Source organism: Oncorhynchus keta, chromosome 3, assembly GCF_023373465.1.
Source record: "Oncorhynchus keta strain PuntledgeMale-10-30-2019 chromosome 3, Oket_V2, whole genome shotgun sequence".
Classification (NCBI taxonomy): domain Eukaryota; kingdom Metazoa; phylum Chordata; class Actinopteri; order Salmoniformes; family Salmonidae; genus Oncorhynchus; species Oncorhynchus keta.
Genome location: NC_068423.1, coordinates 9,128,112 through 9,149,800, shown reverse-complemented (window position 1 = coordinate 9,149,800; position 21,689 = coordinate 9,128,112). Strand labels below are relative to the sequence as shown.

The following is a 21,689-nucleotide window of genomic DNA, read 5'->3' as shown; positions in this document are numbered from 1 at the left end:
TTCAATTTGGGTGATTTTAATATAAATTGGAAGGATCAGGATCATTTAAATATAACTACATTTATTGAGATGCTGAGCACTGTGGTTTGAAACAAATGCTTAATGACACTACTAGATCATCAACCAAGTTGGGTCACCGTTCGGACACGTGCATTGATCTGATTTTCTGTAATGCACCATTTGCAATTCTCAAAGGCCAGATCAATGCCAGTAGGCTGGACAGACCATAATATTGTGACCATAACCATGAACACCGAAGTTCCAAAGAACCACTGATTTAACTAGACAATGATTTAAATCACACTACAGAATGTTTTATTGAGTTGCTGATGGGTAATGGACCATCATGCCCCAGTAAGAAACAGTTGGGGCACGTCCTTCTCCATGGATTGATGCTGAACTGGGTGAGGCGTTTTCTTGAAGAAGTAGGGAAAAAGTCTTCACAGCCAAATCTAAACTAGAAATTGATGAACACAATTATGTAACACTACGGAAATATGCAGTTAAATTAAATTGGAAGAAAATGACTATTTAACAAAAAAGCTTTTATTGATTGTAAAAAGGATTCTGAAAAGGTATGGAATATAGTTAAGGGCTTACATGGTACATCTATCTCATCATGCCCATCTAGTGTGAAGGTTGACGAGGGAACAATAACAAAACCAGCTGACATTGACAATCATTTTGCAGATTTGTGTTTACAAAGAACTAATTTACTGAGAGATAATATCCACTATTGTCCAGTGGATTGATTATCATATTATGAGCAAAAAAAACATGCTCTTTTAGTCTACCACTGGTGTCAGTAGAGAGGTTGTTAAACCTATTGAAGTCATTCCCCAATGGTACATCTATGGGTTAGGATCTTATGGCCAATGTTTTACTTTGCCTTGCTGCTCCACTAAAATAGAGTTGAAGTCGGAAGTTTACATACACTTAGGTTGGAGACATTAAAACATTTTTCAACCATGCCACAAATGTCTTGTTAATTAACAAACTATAGTTTAGACAAGTCGGTTAGGACATCTACTTTGTGCATGACACAAGTACTTTTTCCAACAATTGTTTAGACAGATTATTTCACTTATAATTCACTGTGTCACAATTCCAGTGGGTCAGACGTTTAAATACACCAAATTGACTGAGAGTCAATTGGAGGTTTGCCTGTGGATATATTTCAAGGCCTACCTTCAAACTCAGTGCCTCTTTGCTTGACATCATGGGAAAATCAAAAGAAATCAGCCATGACCTCAGATTTTTTTTTTTTGTAGACCTCCACAAATCTGGTTCATCCATGGGAGCAATTTCCAAAAGCCTGAAGGGACCACATTCATCTGTACAAACAATAGTACGCAAGTATAAACACCACAAGATCACACAGCCATCATACCGCTCAGGAAGGAGACGCGTTCTGTTTCCTAGAGATGAACGTACTTTGGTGCAAAAAGTGCAAATCAATCCCAGAACGACAGTAGGTCCTTGTGAAGATGCTGGAGGAAACTGGTCCAAAGTATCTATATCCACAGTAAAACAAGTCATATATCGACATAACCTTAAAGGCCGCTCAGCAAGGAAGAAGCCACTGCCCCAAAACCACCATAAAGAAGCCAGACTACGGTTTGCAACTGCACATGGGAACAAAGATCGTACTTTTTGGAGAAATGTCCGCTGGTCTGATGAAACACAAATAGAACTGTTTGGCCATAATGACCATCGTTATGTTCGGAGGCAGAAGAAGAACACCATCCCAACCGTGACGCATGGGGGTGGCAGCATCATGTTGAGGGGGTGCTTTGCTGTAGGAGGGACTGGTGCACTTTTTAATTATTTTATTTTTTTACCTTTTTATTTAACTAGGCAAGTCAGTTAAGAACAAATTCTTGTTTTCAATGACGCCTCGAACAGTGGGTTAACTGCCTGTTCAGGGGCAGAACGACAGATTTGTACCTTGTCAGCTCGGGGCCCAAACCACTAGGCTACCCTGTTGCCCCACTTCACAAACTAGATGGCATCATGAAGGAAAATGATGTGGATATATTGTAGCAACATCTCAGGAAGTTAAACTTGGTCGCAAATGGGTTTTCCAAATGGACAATGACCCCAAGCATCCTTCCAAAGTTGTGTCAAAATGTCTTAAGGAAAACAAAGTCGAGGTATTGGAGAGGCCATCAAAAAGCCCTGACCTCAATCCTATAGAAAATTTGTGGACAGAACTGAAAAAGCGTGTGCGAGCAAGGAGGCCTACAAACCTGACTCAGTTACACCAGCTCTGTCAGGAGGAATAACTGACCTAAGACGGGGAATATTTACTAGGATTAAATGTCAGGAATTGTGAAAAACTGAGTTGAAATGTATTTGGCTAAGGTGTATGTAAATGTCCTACTTAAACAAATCAACATATACATACAGTTGAACACTTGTTTTGGTTACTACATGATTCCATATGTGTTAATTCATAGTTTTGATGTCTTCACTATTCTTCTACAATGTAGAAAAGAGTCAAAATAAAGAAAAATGTTTGAATGAGTAGGTGTGTCCAACCTTTTGACTGGTGTTGGTGGAATGTTCCCTGTTAGATACAACTGTACCAAATTCAATGCTGCCTCCTTAAACCCATAATGCAGTAATTTTGTTAAAATGATCCACTAAATCAAATGCTGCACTGAAATCTAAAAATAGTACACCCACAAACTTGCCATTATCCATAGCACTGAGCCACTGGTCAGTCATGTCAACCAATGCAGTGGTAGTGGAATGGTTTTTGCAATAAGCATGCTGCTGATTGGCTGTGATCAGATAATTTTTTCCCATGTATTCCCATATTTGTTTCCTCACAATTACCCTCCAATATCTTAGAGGGAAGGGAGTAGACTGATTGGTTGACTATTGGCAGGAGTAACGGATTCTTTGCTATCTTTTGGGATTTGGACACTGTTTAGCCTACTTTCATACATTTGGAAATTGCCCCTTTTCCAGTGACCAATTAAATATGTACAGTTGAAGTCGTAAGTTTACATGCACCTTTAGCCAATTACATTTAAACTCAGTTTTTCACAATTCCTGACATTTAATCCTAGTAAAAATTCACTGTCTTAGGTCAGTTAGGATCACCATTTTTATTTTTCAACAACTTTGGAAGTATGGTTCGGGTCATGACCCATTTGCGACCAAGTTTTAACTTCCTGACTGAAGTCTTGAGATGTTGCTTCAACATATCCACATATGTTTCCTTCATGATGCCATTTATTTTGTGAAGTGCACCAGTCCCTCCTGCAGCAAAACACCCCCACACCATGATGCTGCCACCCCTGTACGTTAATCTCTAGGAGACCGAACGCGTCTCCTTCCTGAGCGGCATGACTGATGCTTGGTCCCACGGTGTTTATATACCGACTTGACAACCTATAGTTTATTAACAAGAAATTTGTGGAGTGGTTGAAAAATGAGTTTTAATGACTCCAACATAAGTGTATGTAAACCTCCGACTTCAACTGTATTTGAGATTCTTCAAAGTAGCCACCCTTTGCCTTGATGACAGCTTTGCACACTCTTGGCATTCTCTCACCCAGCTTCATAAGGAAGTCACCTGGAATGCATTTAAATTAACAGGAGTGCCTTGTTAAGTTAATTTGTGGGATTTCTTAATGCATTTGAGCCAATCAGTTGTGTTGGGACAAAGTAGGGATGGTATACAGAAGAAAGCCCTATTTGGTACAATACCAAGTCCATATTATGGTAAGAACAGCTGAAATAAGCAAAGAGAAACAACAATCTATCATTACTGTAAGACATGAAGGTCAGTCAATCTGGAAAATGTCAAGAACTTTGAAAGTTTCTTTAAGTGGCTATGATGAAATTGGCTCTCATGAGGATCCAGAGTTACCTCTGCCGCAGAGGATAAGTTCATTAGAGTTAACTACACATCAGATTGCAGTCCAAATAAATGCTTCACAGAGTTCAAGTAACCGACACATCTCAACATCAACTGTTCAGAGGAGACTGCGTAAAACAGGCCTTCATGGTTGAATTGCTGCAAAGAAACCACTACTTAAGGACACTAATAATGTGAAGAGACATGCTTGGGCCAAGAAACACGAGTCATGGACATTAGACCAGTGGAAATCTGTCCTTTGGTCTGACGAGTCCAAATTTGAGATTTGTGGTTTCAACCTCTTGTGTCTTTGTGAGAAGTAGAGTGAACGGATGATCTCTGCATGTGTGATTCCCACCATGATGCAGGAGGTGTGATGGTGTGTGGGTGCTTTGCTGGTGACGCTATTGTGATTTTATTTAGAATTCAAGGCACACTTAACCAGCATGGCTACCACAGCATTCTGTAGCGATATGCCATCTCATCTGGTTTGCGCTTAGTGGGACTATAATTTGTTTTTCAATAGGAAAACTGCCCAACACACCTCCAAGCTGTGTCAGGGCTATTTGAACAAGGAGAGTGGAGGAGTGCTGCATCAGATGATCTGGCCTGCACAATCACCTGACCTCAACCCAATTGAGATGGTTTGGGATGAGATGGACCGCAGAGTGAAGGAAAAGCAGCCAACAAGTGCTCAGCATATGTGGGAACTCCTTCAAGACTGTTGGAAAAGCATTCCAGGTGAAGCTGGTTTAGAGAATGTCAAGAGTGTGCAAAGCTGTCATTAAGGCAAAGGGTGGCTACTTTGAAGAATCTAAAATATATTTTTATTTGTTGAACACTTTTGGTTACTGCATGATTCCATGTTATTTCATAGTTGTGATATCTTCACTATACTTCTATAATGTGGAATAGTAAAATAAAGAAAAACCCTTGAAATAGTAAGTGTCCAAACTTTTGACTGGGACTGTATGTCAATGGGTCGTTTTCTTCCCCTCATGCTTTAGACTGTGGAATACCGCAGGGCAGCTAACTTGGACAATATCTTTTTTTCATTTTTATATACTGACAACATTCCTTATGCCTTATCTGAAACTCACGCTACTATATTTGTAGACGATACTACAATATATACAGCAAGATGAATTTGTTCAACAGGTACAGCAAGCTCCACAAATCTGGGAAAAATCAGGGAGTGGGTTTGGCAGAACAAATTTGTTTCGAACGTTATAAAAAATATTTTAAACAAGGTTGTTGGTTTGTTCTGCCAGGAAAGGTCAACACAACATGAGATGCGATTTAAGCATGGGGAGAGTACGAAACCAAACGACTAGGAGTGCAGCTAGGCAACTGCTTATCCTGGTCGTCTCAAATAACTAATCTACAGTATGTCAGTGTCTTATGTCTGTTTTTGTATTTGTGTTTATATGTGAAAATGTGCTTTTATTATAAATTGTATTTTAATGTTCAAGGAATCCCGGAAGGTTAGTCCAAATGAGGAGTAATAGAGATCCTAGTAAAAATCAACCATAGTGCCCTCCACGCTCATCAATAAGCTTAGGCCCCTGGGACTGAACACCTCCCTCTGCAACTGGACTTCCTGACATGATGCCCCCAGGTGGTAAGGGTAGGCAACGCTGACCCTCAACACGGGGTCCCCTCTGGAGTGAGTCCCCGTACTCTCTGTTCACCCACGACTGCGTGGCCGGGCACAACTCCAACACAATCATTAAGTTTGCCGGTGACACGAAGGTGGTAGGTCTGATCACTGAGAGCTTAAAGTTCCTCAGTGTCCACATCACTAAGGATCTATCATGGTCCGCACACATCGACACAGTTGTGAAGAGGACACGACAACGCCTTTGGATGTGGAAAAGTTTTATCATGGGCCCTCAGAGCCTCAAAAAGGTCTACAGCTGCACCATCGAGATCCTATTGACTGGCTGCATCACTCCTTGGCATCCGACCGCAAGGTGCTGCGGAGGGTAGTGGGTACGGCCCAGTACATCACTGGGGCCAAGCTCCCTGCCATCCTGCACCTCTATACCAGGAGGTGTCAAAGGAAGGCCCTAAAAATGGTCAGACTCCAGCCACCTTAGCCATAAGACTGCCAAGTAGTTATTCCGGGTAGCTATTTGGTTATCTGCATTGACCCTTTTTCCACTAACATTTTTTTTGACTCGTCACATACGCTGCTGCTACTGTTTTATCTGTCACTTATTCCCAGTTATATGTATATAACTACCTCAATTACATCGTACCCCTGCACATCGACCCGTTACTGGTACCTATCTTTTAGTTCAACAAGGAACACAGACTGAGACCACGGTCTCTTTTACAGCTGGGCCCTGCGTATACATGTTTACACATACAGTTTAGGTACAATGATTAAGAAACTACACAAGACACAAATAAAATGATCACAAAAAACACAACAACAAAAAATACAGCAGCAGATGATTTACATTTACACACATTTATTCCCCTAACGACACAAGAACTTTCATTACCCGAAACAGTTACAAGCAAGTGTAAGTTTAGTCTGCCAGGCTATCCCATAGGCCAGGAGCGTAACAGGAAAAGGCAGACATGCCCATCTCTGTGGAAATCACATGGGCCTCAAGTGTAATCCATGCACGCTGGTTTTAGGAATTATATAGGTAAGTATATAGGCAAGTTGTCGTTACGCTTTGTGTATTTATGTTTTACTTTTCTATTATTTCTCTAGCTCCGACTGGGACACATCGTTTTGAAGAGGCGTCCAACTCTGAACTCCAAGCCGGAAACTCCTGGCATTTCTAGAACTCCTGACTTTCCGACCTGAAGATCACTGACGTCATGATTTGACCTCAGACCCCCCCCGAGTTCCCAGGTGTTTTGAAAGCACCGTTAGTCCTATACTGTAATCATAAAGTTCAGTTGATGCTCCTGAACACATTCCAGTAGGGCGAGGTGAGCAAACGTCTGGATGGGTATACTTGCCCTGACAGCACCGCCTGATATCCACCATATGCCATAGCATGATTTACGGAGGCTTCTGTCTGGCTGGGCTTAATATTAAGGGTGGGTTTAGGGTCAGCATCAAGGTTCAGGGAATGAAGTTGATTTATATATAGAAAGGAAGTATGTTGGCGTATTGGTTCGCTGTTTTTGGAGGAGTGAAATTATAGGACATGGAAACTACAGGACAGGGAGATATTGTGATGGTAATCTCTGGGGGTTGATGATGATATATCAATCTGTCAACTCTGCGTCACCGGGTCTGTTTCCTTCATGTTTGGGTGTTCATATTCTTCTGGAATGAAGAAGTATATGACTCCATCTCTTTGGCACCCAGGAGCTGCTGGTGTTGGCTAGCTCAACCATGTCTACAGAGTGTGTTTACCCTTGTTGTTGTAAGTCTCCAAGGAACAATTGATTGCGTAATTGGCATTATCAGTTACAACCCAAAAAGAGTACAACCCCAAATGGACCCGATTACAACTCCGTGTTCGTGAGTCAGTCAGGACTTCTCTAGTAGTGCCAGGGTGTCAGCACACCCATTGCTTTTAACCCACCTCTTGAAAAATTAGTTTGAATGGAGGGGGAAGTAATATATATATTTTTTTTGGGGGGGGGTTATTCGTTATGAAAGTTAGCACAAAGAAATAATGGGATATGTTGGAAGGGGAAGGCTAAATCTGAAATTCGTGCAGGAGTTGAATGTGGTAGCTGTTCAACAAAATACTTGCTGAATAATCAAACGATATACATCGTAGTAATCTATAGTGTAATCGACAGTATACTGGAAATCCATTCAAATACTGTAATCCAATTGGAAATCGGGGGGAAATGACACGCCCGTGTTATTGTTGCCAATTCAGCTACTGAAAAGGAAACCCCTTTTATCATACGTGTGAACAAAAGCATCAATGCAAGTGCTCTTGTAACGGACCATAGCGATCAATAACACTATGACATGCAACATACCGTGTCAACCCCTCCCATGTTCTTCTAATTGAGTGAGTTTTCCCCCGACTCTCATTTCTGTTTTCAGAAGTAGACCATCTCCTGCCTGGAATCCAAATGGACTTTGCTACATTTCAACGTTGTTTGACTTGACCGGAACTTTCAGTCTGGTTAAACCAGGCTAAACAGACTCTAGCATTGACAGAAGAACACAATTAGCCTCCAACCCAACAAAAAATGTAAAGCACACAGCGAGCTGCCAAAGGAAACGCATCCTCTCTTCTAAAATGCCAATAGGGGAAGAACAATGCTGTTTAGCTTTACTCTCCCGGGTCTTAGGGTATAGACTACAGGCCATGGCCTCCAATTTGTGTTGGGTGTCCCATAATCAGAGAATGATCCGTCCACTAATTGACCTCTGTTCAGTTCCTACTCAGGACAACATCTTGAGATTGATTACAAAGCGGGCGAGACAGAATGCGAGAACGGGGGGAATAGACTTGCCGATGAGACAGAGGGGGAGGCTACAGAGGAGAGGCAGACTGTGTGTGAGAGAGAGAGAGAGCGAGAGAGGAGGTGGCAGGTCACTGTTCTCAGACCAGAGAAGAGACTGACACCCTGGATTAACCTGTTGTCTAACTTCGCGGGAGAGTTCGCATGGCAGCACTGTTGGGATAATCCAAGTCGACATTAGCCGTGCAGAGAGATGGGCAACAAACAGACGTTGCTGGCACAGAGTATAACAAGACCACACCGGCACCCACTCTTAATGTAGCGTAGCTTCTGTGCAAAGTAATTGTGCCTTAGGGCCTAAATGAAATCACACACGCAAAACAACTCTTTGGGTGCACTTGAGTCACGCCTGAAGTGGAGCCACTGATCACACCATTGTCTGAACATCTTGAGAGGCAGGAAACTGTTTACCCGGTTTATCAAATGTTATTTGCCACATACACATGTTCAGCAGATGTTATTGTGGGTGTAGTGAAATGCTTGTGTTTCTAGCTCCAGCACTGCAGTAGTATCTAACAATTCACAACAATACACACAACCTAAAAGGACTGGAATTTTTTTGGTTTTCTTATTTAACCTTTATTTAACTTATGAAAGCAGGGTTGTTTTTGGTCTCTCTGTGTCTTTGGTCAAATCTTGGTCACTTCCTCGTTAGGAGGTAAGTGGGGCGGCTGTGGTGGGGCTTGTTGACAATCCCACATTGTGTTTATGCTAGTGCTACTCCACAAAGGGCTCATTGTGGAGAGTGACGGCCCAGGAGAGGGGTCCAGGACTCGGCTAAGGGACCGGTAGGGGGGGCGTTTTGGGGCTGGAGGCTGGGAGGGGTTTTGTCCGGTGGAAAGGCCAGACCATACTGTACTCAGCTGATGGGGCTGGGAGACATGTGAGAGGAGTCCCGTGCTCGACTGCTCGGTGTCAACGCCGTGCCTCCAATAGTCCTCCAGATCTCCCGCTGTGCTGTAATAGTATTATGAAAGGGATTTTTCATCACAAACTCAATGTTGTGGATTCTTGTTACATGAAAAAAAAAATTGTACTCTGAGTTTAAAGCTGAGATCTTAAGCGGCTTGGAAAATTGTCCACAGAATTTGTAATATTGTTGTTTTGGCCTATACTCTCCTGACCTCTCCCAAGGACACACACACACACACACACACACACACACACACACACACGTTTGTTTACATGGACAGATGGACCTTACCTCCTCTCGCTTCCTCTCCTTCTCTTACTATGTTGCTGGAGCTGAAACTGTACACAGAGGCACCTTGTAAAAAATTGATTCGACAATGTATCCTATGACAATCTGTAAACAGCCCATGTTTCTCTTCTCCTCTTTCAACCCCCCTCCCACCTTTTTTCTCTAATGTCTGAGAGTGACAGGACTCTCAGGTCAAGCTGACGCCGTCTCTCTCTGAAGCAGGAACAGGCCCTCTCTCCCAGCTGTCTGTCCACCTGCCTGTCAGATTCGGCTGTTGCGCTGGCCCCTCACCCTAGACTTAAGAGCCCTTCCACACACTACAGGCGTTTTATAGGGCCAGAGGCCCAGGCGAGACGCGCAGAGAAAGTTATAGGATTATCATAATGGCTCATTCTAGGTCTCTGCAAGTTTAGGCTTAACACTTCTGTGGCGAAAACTCAGGTGTCCGTCAGTCAGTTAGTCAGTCAGCTGGAACACACAGGCCCTTCTAGCACAGTTCTTTGTGAATTGAGAGGGACTGTAGGGGTAGGGCAAACTGGGCCTCTCGACCGCTTTTTGGGCGGGATAACCATAAACTGTCAGTCATCGATTTTCTTCACCACATCAAAGAGCCTCTAGGGCTAAATTGCTCAATGATTGACAGGGCATGTTTATCCCGCCCATCTGGGCTTCTGTCACTTATTCCATCACTTGCTTGACTTGCCCTTTTTAAAATTTGGCCTCCCGCTTTATCTCTCGGCGTAATTCAGGATCGATGGTAGTTGTAAATCGTCATCTGTGGCTCTTCTGCACTGATGCTTAGGAACTCAGTGGAATTTTGGGTGCCTGTAATTCTGCCTGTTTGTTTTGAGTAGAGAAGGGCTTGGGGTTTGGGGCTGTCCACGTTGACGCCTGTGTTCTTCTTGGTGGTACACACGCAGCACTCGTCAGTCACGTCCTTTTAAATCCCGCTGCGTACTTGAGTTCATCCTGGGCTCTCCACCGGCTCGGTCCACCGGCTCGGTCCACCGGCTCGGTCAGGAGTAGGTCAGACTTCCCAAAGAAATGCCAAATTCTCCAAAAATGCTCACTGTTTTTTGTTTTGACGTGTGCATGATTGGGAAGAGTTGCATGACGACGATGAATCTCTCTGTAACCCGTGTGTTTATACACAGTGACTTTGTGAAAGATATTTACAGACGGCGCTCCTTCTCCCGTTCAGGGTCGTGTCGGCACTCCACTATTCACTGTCAACGAGCCGTAACCACACACACACACACACACACACAAACCCATAGTGTATTTGTGTTTAACTGTATAGAAGGTGGACTGCTTGGGTGAGCATACACTTAACCAGTTTTGTTGCTCGGCTAGTTCGGCGGTCCCGTTGTTTGTGCAGATTAAAGGATGGAGGAACCATGTACTCCATGCATAGCTGTTTATACAGCCCAGCTAGCCATCATTGGATGAGTGGATTAAATTAAACGCTCTCACTCTCCCTGTGTGATCCTGTGGCCCTGCGATGTTTACAAGAGGGCAGAACAGAGATCAGTAACTGTGCGGGGAAATTCTGGAGATCAGTGGCATCAAACACAACATGTTTTGAGTTTGTATGAGAGTTTGGTTCCCCAGGTGTGTGTCGGGTTATGTCTGTGTTTACATCTGCATTGGTGTGTGTGTGTGTGTGTGTGTGTGTGTGTGTGTGTGTGTGTGTGTGTGTGTTCGTCTTTGTAATACTTAACTATACTCACTCAGTGATACTCAAATGGTGGGTTGAAGGCCTATGGTTTTAAATTGGGCTGTGACTAGGAACTGTTTATTTGGTGCATCACAAAGTTCAAAAGAATTTGGGGGGGGGTAACGGAGCAGTAGTGGGTCACTTGCACTATCTGACCCTGCCCTGTCTCCATCTCTGTGTTCTCTAGCCCAGCACGCTGCCCCAGGGCACCATCAACATGAACCAGTGCTCTGACGTCATCGACGGGGAGTCCAGGACGGGCCAGAAGAACTCCTTGTGCGTTCTCACCCCCGACAGAGAGCACTTCATCCGGGCCGAGTGCCGCGAGATTATCAACGGGTAAGACATGCATCTGGCTAGGGCACAATGTAAGAAAGCTATATTCTTCTTATTGGAAAAGTTCAGGTAGTAGGGAGATCACAACAACAACCCCTCTACCTACTTAATTTGTTGTGGCGGCCTCTCCGTCTCCCATTTACATTCGTACCGTTCCCAGTGGATGTCTTTTGACAAGTGGATGCACAGGATAGTGTTTTTCATCATGAATCTTGTTCTGGAAGCAGCTCTGCAGAGTATTATGAAGTTGGCACAGCCACAGTCGGATTTTAAACACAACCTTAACCCAAACCTCAACCACACTGCTAACCGTAATGCCTAATCCCAACTTTAAATGAAGACGAAAAAGTTTATGAATTTTTACAATAAGCAGTTTTCACTTTGCAGCTGGCCTATCTAAGAGGAAATTGCTTTGTTCTGCCTCCAGGACAAGACAGGACATGACAATAAACATCAACCTGAGCCACAAGCAGGCATCCATCATATTGCTTTCACCTATAAAGGGAAGAATAAGAGAGGAAGCCCTGGTGTCCAATGATTTCAAATACTGGAGTTCTGTCCTAGAGGTCATTGGACCTGTGGAGAGAAAGCCAGTCAGAGGGAAAAGATGGCTAGAGAAAGTGTTGTTGCACAGCCTTGTGGGTGCTGTTCCATTGCTGTGTGAACAGCTCTGCCCCCTGCTGTCTCTATCAGGCAGTGCAGTCGGTGCTCTCTCCCTAATTCGCACTGCAATGACAGTGCACATTCTTTCACTGCCCCCTGCCTCTTTCACTGCCTCCCAACTCCCTCATTCACTCACAACCTCCTCTTTTATTAAGCCCTTAATACTTGCCTAGTTAAATAAAAACCCAAATAATAATACACTGCCCAACCTTGTACCTCCTGTCTATCCACAGACGTGATAGCACTGCTCTGCTAGCATCTCCCTTCCTCCTGAACACACTCCTTCCTGTTCTAGCTACCATTTTATGTCCCCGTACCAACTAACACACGGTCCTCGCATGTTAACAAACCACCCTAGTCCCCATGCCTCTTTCTCCGTCAACCCCCCCATTTTATAATACAGTAACCTTACTGCCCTCCCCTGCAAAGTCCTTCACGACCCACCTCTTGACACACTTCACAGTGACCCCTCCCTCCCGCTGTACCTGGCTCTCTGCCATCCTGGAAACATATTGGCCCGGGCAGTGTTATTGCCATCTGATTGGGGGGGGGCTGGGCCAATGACAAACACCCAGATTAAGAGGATCTCTGTTTTTCTCATGGTCTGAATAAGCCTCTGGCTTTCCCCCCATCCCGCTACCCAGTCTTCCATAGAGGGGGATTAGGCCTGACACATACAGAATGGGGGGGGGACAGCATGAAAACTCACTTTCAATCTCAAACTACCAGATTATATACTGTACAACAGCTGTAAAAAAATATATATAATAATAATAAAATTAATCAAATCGTAAACATTTTACAATTTCAATCTTGGCACAAGACTTCCTCCACAATTTTCTCAATCTTAATCTGTACGCTAACTTGCAGTAACATGCTAAAAACATTCACTTGTCCCACAAACTAAGATCTATGCTGCTGACATTACTATGCTTGTAGGCGCCCTGATAGTGGACTTTTAGGAGGTGCTTTACTAGTGGGCAAAGACGAATGCCAGTAGTACACTGAAATGAGATCTCTGCTATTCAATGTGTTGTTGGATTGGTGTTGAAATGCCACCCCGCCAAAGGTTGCCTTGACAAAAGCCAGCCACGTTCCTGTAGTACTTCCATTAGGCCACAGTGTCTTAATATCACAGAGCAATAGGCTTTCACACTCACAAGAGGGCCGGACAATGGGGGGGATTGATATGTCTTTGTGTTCTGTGCCATGGTGATGCACTTAGCTCTTCAATTAGTCACAACACAACCCTGGCATTGTTTAGGCCATCGCAACCACTACTGGTTTTATCAGCGTTATTCATTCATTCATGGAATAGTTAATGTGATTTTTGAACGGTTAACTAGTTATCACATTTCTACAAAATAGGTTTGCCACTTCACAAGTTGAACCTGAACTCCTATGAAGATATTAATGAATTCATTGATACTTCCCCACTGACATATTGTGGACTCTCACTCCTACAGACTGGACGAGTCATGACTTATGGGGAACAAATGTTGACAAACACCTCCTTTCGTATCCAGACTGGTTGTTGTGGGAAGTCTTTTTTTTTGGGGGGGGGGGGGTGTGTCTCAATGTTGTAAATGAGACTTGTTTGAGTAGTCCACCGCAGGGATTCTCACCGCCAGTTAGTGGATGTGTAATTCAGTATATCTGAGGATATCAGAGAATGCCATGACAGAAGAAGTACTGTAGGTGTGGCAGGTGGCCTCGTGGTTAGACCGTCGGGCCAGTAACCGAAAGGTTGCGAGATCGAACCCATGAGCTGACGAGGTGAAAGTCTGTCGTTCATATCTTCTGCCCCCGAACAAGGCAGTTAACCCACTGTTTCCGAGGCCGTCATTGTAAACAAGAATGTGTTCTTAACTGACTTGCCTAGTTAAATAGAAATGAAATAAAAGGTGTAGGACTGACTAGGTGTTAAGAGTCTCCCAAGTACAGTACTTACATGGGCACGGTTTCCCGATTTTAGCGACGGAACTTAAATTCACAGGCGTTTCACCATACATCGTTCCTATAACTGATGAAGACGTCACACACGTGTTTCCCAAAATACCACCCAGCGAGAACGTTCACCAAGTGCAGATGGGACCGAAGGAAAGGCAGCTCTACTTTCGGATTCGCTTTCTCCCTTCAAATCTGAGCTAACATGATAATTGTTCCACAATACTGACGTCGGATCAGCTCCTAGAGACCTATATGGCTGTAAATATTGAGGTGGCTTATTCTAATGCTTACCCCATCATATTACAATGATTTGGCACATCATTGGGCACATATTGTCACACATTATGAAATATATTGAGGCAAAAATTAGACGGCCAACGATTAGCAAAATGTAACTTACATGAAATGTATTTCAATATGATTGAAATAAACTCGGCAAACAAAGAAACGTCCTCAATGTCAGCTACGTTTATTTTCTGCAAACTTAACATGTGTAAATATTTGTATGAACGTAACAAGATTCAACAACTGAGACATAAACTGAACAAGTTCCACAGACATGTGACTAACAGAAATGGAATAATGTGTCCCTGAACAAAGGGGGGTCAACATCAAAAGTAACAGTCAGTATCTGGTGTGGCCACCAGCTGCATTAACTACTGCAGTACATCTCCTCGTGGACTGCACCAGATTTGCCGGTTCTTGCTGTGAGATGTCACCCCACTCTTCCCCCAAGGCACCTGCAAGTTCCCAGACATTTCTGGGGGGAATGGCCAAGGCCCTAGCCCTCACTCTCCAATCCAACATGTCCCAGACGTGCTCAGTGGGATTGAGATCCGGGCTCTTCACTTGCCATGGCAGAACACTGACATTCCTGTCTTGCAGGAACTCACCCACAGAACGAGCAGTATTGGTGGTGGCATTGTCATGCTGGAGGGTCATGTCAGGATGAGCCTGCAGGAAGGGTACCACATGAAGGAGGAGGATGTCTTCCCTATAACACACAGCGTTGAGATTACCTGCAATAACAACAAGCTCAGTCCAATGATGCTGTGACGCACCACCCCAGACCATGACGGACCCTCCACCTCCAAATCGATCCCGATCCAGAGTTCAGGCCTTGGTGTAAAGCTCATTCCTTTGAAGATTAACACGAATCTGACCATCACCCCTGGTGAGACAAAACCGTGACTCGTCAGTGAAGAGCACTTTTTGCCAGTCCTGTCTGGTCCAGTGATGGTGGGTTTGTGCCCATAGGTGACGTTGCTGCCGGTGATGTCTGGTGAGGACCTGCCTTACAACAGGCCTGCAAGCCCTCAGTCCAGCCTCTCTTAGCCTATTGCAGACAGTCTGAGCACTGATGGAGGGATTGTGTGTTCCTGGTGTAACTCGGGTAGTTGTTGTTGCCATCCTGTACCTGTCCCGCAGGTGTGATGCTCAGATGTACCGATCCTGTGCAGGTGTTTGTTACACGTGGTCTGCCACTGCGAGGACGATCAGCTGTCCGTCTTGTCTCCCTGTAGTGCCGTCTTAGGTGTCTCACAGTACGGACATTGTAATTTATTGCCCTGGCCACATCTGCAGTCCTCATACCTCCTTGCAGCATGCCTACGGCACGTTCACGCAGAAGAGCAGGAACCCTGGGCATCTTTCTTTTGGTGTTTTTCAGAGTCAGTAGAAAGGCCTCTTTAGTGTCCTAAGTTTTCATAACTGTGACCTTAATTGCCTACCGTCTGTAAGCTGTTAGTGTCTTAATGACCTTTCCACAGGTGCATGTTCATGAACTGTTTATGGTTCATTGAACAAGCATGGGAAACAGTGTTTTAAACCCTCTACAATGAAGATCTGTGAAGTTATTTGGATTTTTAAGAATGGTCTTTGAGAGACCGGGTCCTGAAAAGGGGACGTTTCCTTTTTTTGCTGAGTTTATATAGGCCTAGGCTGTATAGCTTACTGTATTTGTATTTTAAAGCGGTCATCTCGGTTTTCTTTTGAAGCATCTTTTTATCCTAAACCTTTTCCTTTGTTTTTGCATAGAAATGGACAACTTTTGTTTGTAGCGGTGGTCACAGAGGTGACAGATAAACATATAAAGATTTTTTTTTAAAATCAGAGATCTTCTGTGTATAAAGTGAGACGAGGGGGGGGGGGGCAATTGGTGAATGAGGGCTTTCAGCCGCACAGGGACTTAACAATGCTTTTACGAAGGTTCTAATGATGAACTTAACCTTGAAATGCTTTTGGGAAACCGGGCCCTGGTCACAAAGAGTAGTCTACCTTGGCTTGAACTTGTTCTCAACTGGCCTACCTGGTTAAATTTAAAGGTGAAATCAAAAATACAATTGGTGATGAGTGTCTGAGACACACATGTACTGTATTTCACAGACCAGAACCAGTGTTTTCCAAGTGGTAGGACCAGCTGGCAGGTCAGAGCCGGTTTGTTTTCGGGTTGTGACTGGGTCACGTCTAGGAACAGTGCTTTTGTTTATTCAGTGGCTCATGGGAAATATCCAAAAACCTATTGATGGGTCTTAATTCACACACAAAAAAATGTTTGGGAACCATCAGTCTGGAGTTTTGTCTTGTTTTTATGTTTGTCACTAATGACCGAATTTTGCCCCTTTGATCGTCTCTGCAGATGGCAGGAGGCCCTGACGGTCTATCCCCGGACCAACAAGCAGAACCAGAAGAAGAAGCGCAAAGTGGAGCCACCCACTCCTCAGGTACCATGCCCTCCACTCTGAGATTCTAAGTACTGTATATACTGTACAATGTATTGGATATGTGGTCTCCCTAGGGACCCCAGAGGGTACTCATTTGCTTTTTTGCCCGAGCGCTACACAGCTGATTCAAATGATCAACTAATCATCAAGCTTTTATCGTTTGAATCAGGACCGAGTTTGGGAACCGCTGCCCTATTGTATAATGTACTCCAACAAACTGAATGGTCTTATTGTAACAGGGTGTATGGTGGATATCGGACCAGTACACTAGCTTAAGATGAATCATAACGATTAGGTATAATGGACTGGTTTGGTATGAAGTCGTGTTATTGTATTGAATTTAAGAAGCTTGTATGATAACATGACAGACACTTTTGCCCTGAGGGGAATTTAAACGAAATGTCCATGTCAGTACATGCTTACACTACAGAGGTTCTCTCTGTTAGAGAGTTAGATACATGAAAAAAAAGAGGGTAACGTAAAGGTAAGAGGTTTTAATGACTAGATGAAGTAATGGTATTGAATATCCTCTTCTACAGACCACACACTTTGCGGTGCGGTTTGTTATTTTCCTTTCTTCCTTTCATTTTGATGTGATGCCAGATTTGTGGCGGGTGTAGAGACTGGCTCCGAAGCTCATTGTCTGGGTCTTCTAATGGCAGTGGACCGAAACAGACCCCCCCCACACACACACTGAGTCTAGTAGACACTAACAGCCTCATTTGCTTAAGAGAAAACACAGACAGAGGAGTGACCCTTACTTTTATGCCATGTTGGCCTCCTAAGTCCTGTGTTCCTGAAGTCTGCTCTGCACAGCAGTGAGCATAGCTGCTTTCTGTCGGTCTGTCTGTCTGTCTGTCTTGCTTTGTCTAATTGGCTTGTCTGTCTGCCCCCTCTCCCTGTGCCCTCCCTTTACCCACTCGGTAGCAGTAATTACTGGTGCCTGCTGGCAGCATTCTGCACAGAAACCACAGAACAAATGCAGGGGACAAAACTGGGTTAACAGTGCTCTGGATCAGGAAAACCGACCAGTGGGGGGCCAGAGTTATTGCTTGTTCCTACAAAACACTGTCTGCCTGACTTTCTGTACTTCTCTTTTATATGTATGTACAAGTATGGTATGTGTTGAGTCAATGACATTCTGGCGGCATCCACTTGCAGATCTACGGTACAATGAGTCAAGGCCAAGCCATGTAATTAAGGTTGTTTACTTGAGCGAGTGATGACGCTTTCATTGCAGGTTCCAGATCGCTTTCCGTCATCGTCGCATCCAGGTCTGACCAGTGCCGTTTGACTGATCTCTGTACCAGAGCGTATAGGAAAGAGCTTGTAACATAGGTGCATATTCAATGTAAGACTGAATGTTTCTCCACTTCCCCATTACTAAAGACTGTGCTAAGAAGCCATTTCCACCTGAAAACTCTCCACCCCACCTACACGTTTCTCACCAGAGATTCCTGTCTGCTCTGTAAATACGTAGGCACAGAGAAACATCTGTTTGCTTTCTGGGAAGTGGTTCCAAGGCAAACAGCACCTGACAAGGAGAGGTTAAGTCCATTGTATCTTGACAGGCCATTCTGGTGTTGCTGGCTTTTCGTGAGAGTGGCCATAAACTGTCTTTCTATGATCCCCTCTAGTTGGAAAAAAAACAACCTTGGGACAGAAATGCAATGTTTGCTCCTTCAAATCCTTGCTCCTGGCTATATGGTGTTGAGTAGCAGGGACTTTGAGGCTAGAGGGAAGAAAATCCGCTCCGCTATTGCAAGGGGCCACCGGCAGGGCATTAGTGACTCCATGTCCTGTTCCAGGCTTCAAGAATCTTCAACCCTGTTGAGAAGACCAACCTCTGGAATGGACCCCCATAAGGTTCCGTTGTCAGGCCCACCTGACTGTGAAGACTCACTGTTACTGCTAAGAAAAGAAAGTGTTATTGTCACATACACACCCTCTAACCACTGCAGTGAAATGTGTTGTTTTACAGGGTCCTGGAACAAAGTAGGGTTAAGGGCCTTGCTCAAGGGCACACCAACACATTGTTCACTTTGTCGGCTCGGGTATTAGAACCAGCGACCTTTCGGTTACTGACCCCAACCCTCTAACCACTAGGCTACCTGCCGCCCAATAGATCCACCCCCTAATTGCAAAGGTTCTGTGTGATTTGCAGGGTGTACGAAGTCCGAGCTGTCATTTTTCCACCAGAGACATGAACGGACATGCTTTGAGTTGAGCCAAACTGGATGAACTTTAACCCTGAATGGCTACGCAATCCCAATCTCAAACCTTAATCCCAATTCCAATCAATCCAGGTGGAGGGGGATCGAAGTGGATACCCTTATACATCTTTCTTGTTTCAAAGGCAGTATATCAGGGTTCAGTGGCATGCCTCCATATGTGCTGAATGAGAGGGGATTGGCCGGAGATAGCAAGGGTCTATTCAGATTTCATTATCTCCGGCCACACGTAAACATATCCCAAGGCCTACCGAGTGTTGCAGCGGTCTAAGGCACTGTATCGCAGTGCTAGAGGCCTCACTACAGACCCTGGTTCGACCCCAGGCTGAGTCGCAGCCGGCCGCGACCGCACAATTGGCCCAGCGTTGTCCGGGTTACGGGAGGTTTTGGCTGGCCAGGATGTCCTTGTCCCATCGCGCTCTAGTGGCGGGCCGGGCGCTCTAGTGGCGGGCCGGGCGCATGCACGCTGCCTGTACGGCGTTTCCTCCGACACAGTGGTGCGGCTGGCTTCCGGGTTAAGCAAGCAGTGTGTCAAGAAGCAGTGCGGCTTGGCGGGGTCACGTTTCGGAGGACGCATGGCTCTCGACCTTCGACTCTCCCGAGCCCCATCGCTGCAACTCCTGTACGGACAAGACTGTAACTACCGATTGGAAATCATGAAAAGGGGTCAAAAGTACCCCCCCCCCCCAAAAAAAAAGAACATATCCCAAAAATATAGTCGCAGGGAAAGGAGGGAAGAGCGCTGCTGACGGAAGTAAGAATTATCAGTATCGCAAAATACTAAGAGTCAAGAGTCTACCTTTTTATTATGCCTGATTACATGCCAAAACGGATTTGTTTTGTGTGTATGTGTACTATATGTACTGAATGCAGGTATTGGTAAAAACCATAAATGAGCAGGGACTTTACAGTAAATATACTGCCTTGTTATTAACAAGCATTTGAAGACATTAAGTATGAAGTCAGGCATAAGTCGTCACATCTCTATCCCACAGAATGTTTCCCTTGTCTGTTCTGTCCTCTACGACAACAACAGGTGTGACTGCCATGAAGGAGCTCTTTGTTCTTTGTTGAGCTGTCTGTCTGCCTCTCTTTCACTTTACCCCTCCCTCCATCCCTCTTAAATCTGTCAATCTGTGCTGTTCTGTAATGAAACAATACTCTTTGTACATACGGTCTCTTCGATAAACTTTTATTGAAAATGCCAAAGGAACTCTTAGTCATCGGAATACATAAAAAAAGGTCCCCCAAAGAGATGGACACATGGACTCAATAGATGGTCACGATTCATCTTCATTGTTGACATGTGTAACGATTGCATTTGTCTCTCTCCTCCTCCACTGAACCCTCTTGCACTCTTGTGTTTCCCTCTCTCTTCCTTTTACCGTTCTCGTCGTCCCCTCCAGGAGCCCGGACCAGCCAAGGTGACAGTGACCAGTAGCGGGGGCAGTATCCCCTGCCTGCCCAGCAGTATAGCCAGTGCAGAGCGGGTGCCGGCCAGCCGCTCCACACTGTGGCAGGAGGAGAGATGGAGCAGAGCATCCACCATCCCCTGCAGCCGCAGCGCCTCCTGTCTCAGCCAGCTGACCCAGAGCCACCCGGGGTCAAGCGTCACCAGAGAGGGTGAGGAAAGACTGGAGACACTCTTTCACCAAAGCACCTGAGCCAATAGATTTTTGGGTGTCAGCATAGCAGTCATTTTAGTTTGTAATCAATAGCGAAGGCAGTTATTGGATGCCAATGATGATATCCTCGCTCTGTGTTCATGTTCATACACTACCTGGCCAAAAGTACGTGGACAACCATTCAAATTAGTGGATTCGGCTATTTCACATTCGTTGCTGACAAGTGTATAAAATCAAACAACGCTATGCAATCTCCATTGACAAACATTGGCAGTAGAATTGCCCGTACTAAAGAGCTCAGTTACTTTCAGTGTGGCACTGTCATAGGATGCCACCTTTCCAACAAGTCAGCTCGTCATATTTCTATCCTGCTAGAGCTGCCCTGGTCAACTGTAAGTGCTGTTATTGTGAAATGGAAACGCCTAGGAGCAACAACGGTTCAGCCACGAAGTGGTAGGCCACACATAATCATAGAACGGGAATGGCGAGTGCTGAAGCGCTTAGCGCGTAAAAATAAATGTCTGTCCTCAGATGCTAAACTCTGTATCGAGTTCCAAACTGCCTCTGGAAGCAAAGTCAGCACAAGAACTGTTCGTCGGGAGCTTCATGAAATGGGTTTCCATGGCCGAGCAGCCGCACACAAGCCTAAGATCACCATGCGCAATGCCAAGCGTCGGCTGGAGTGGTGTAAAGCTCGCCACCATTGGAGTAATGGAAACGCGTTTTCTGGAGTGATGAACCACGCTTCACCATCTGGCAGTCCGATGGTCGAATCTGGGTTTGGCGGATGCCAGGAGAACGCTACCTGCCCGAATGCATAGAGCGAACTGTAAAGTTTGGTGGAAGAGGAATAATGGTCTGGGACTGTTTTTCATGGTTCGGGCTAGGCCCATTGGTTCCAATGAAGGGAA

General features: G+C 44.8%; 1 protein-coding gene across 5 annotated transcripts in view; it reads left to right on the top strand.

Annotated features, from left to right (window-relative positions):
* Positions 1–21,689, top strand: part of si:ch73-103b11.2 (putative leucine-rich repeat-containing protein DDB_G0290503) — a 108,457-nt gene that overhangs the window by 51,365 nt on the left and 35,403 nt on the right. For all 5 annotated transcript variants that reach the window (XM_052488375.1, XM_035747911.2, XM_035747920.2 and 2 more), the window contains exons 4-6: positions 11,438–11,589; positions 16,838–16,922; positions 20,560–20,776. In XM_052488375.1, coding sequence (XP_052344335.1) covers positions 11,438–11,589; positions 16,838–16,922; positions 20,560–20,776 — 454 coding nt within the window. The remainder of the gene's footprint in view (positions 1–11,437; positions 11,590–16,837; positions 16,923–20,559; positions 20,777–21,689) is intronic.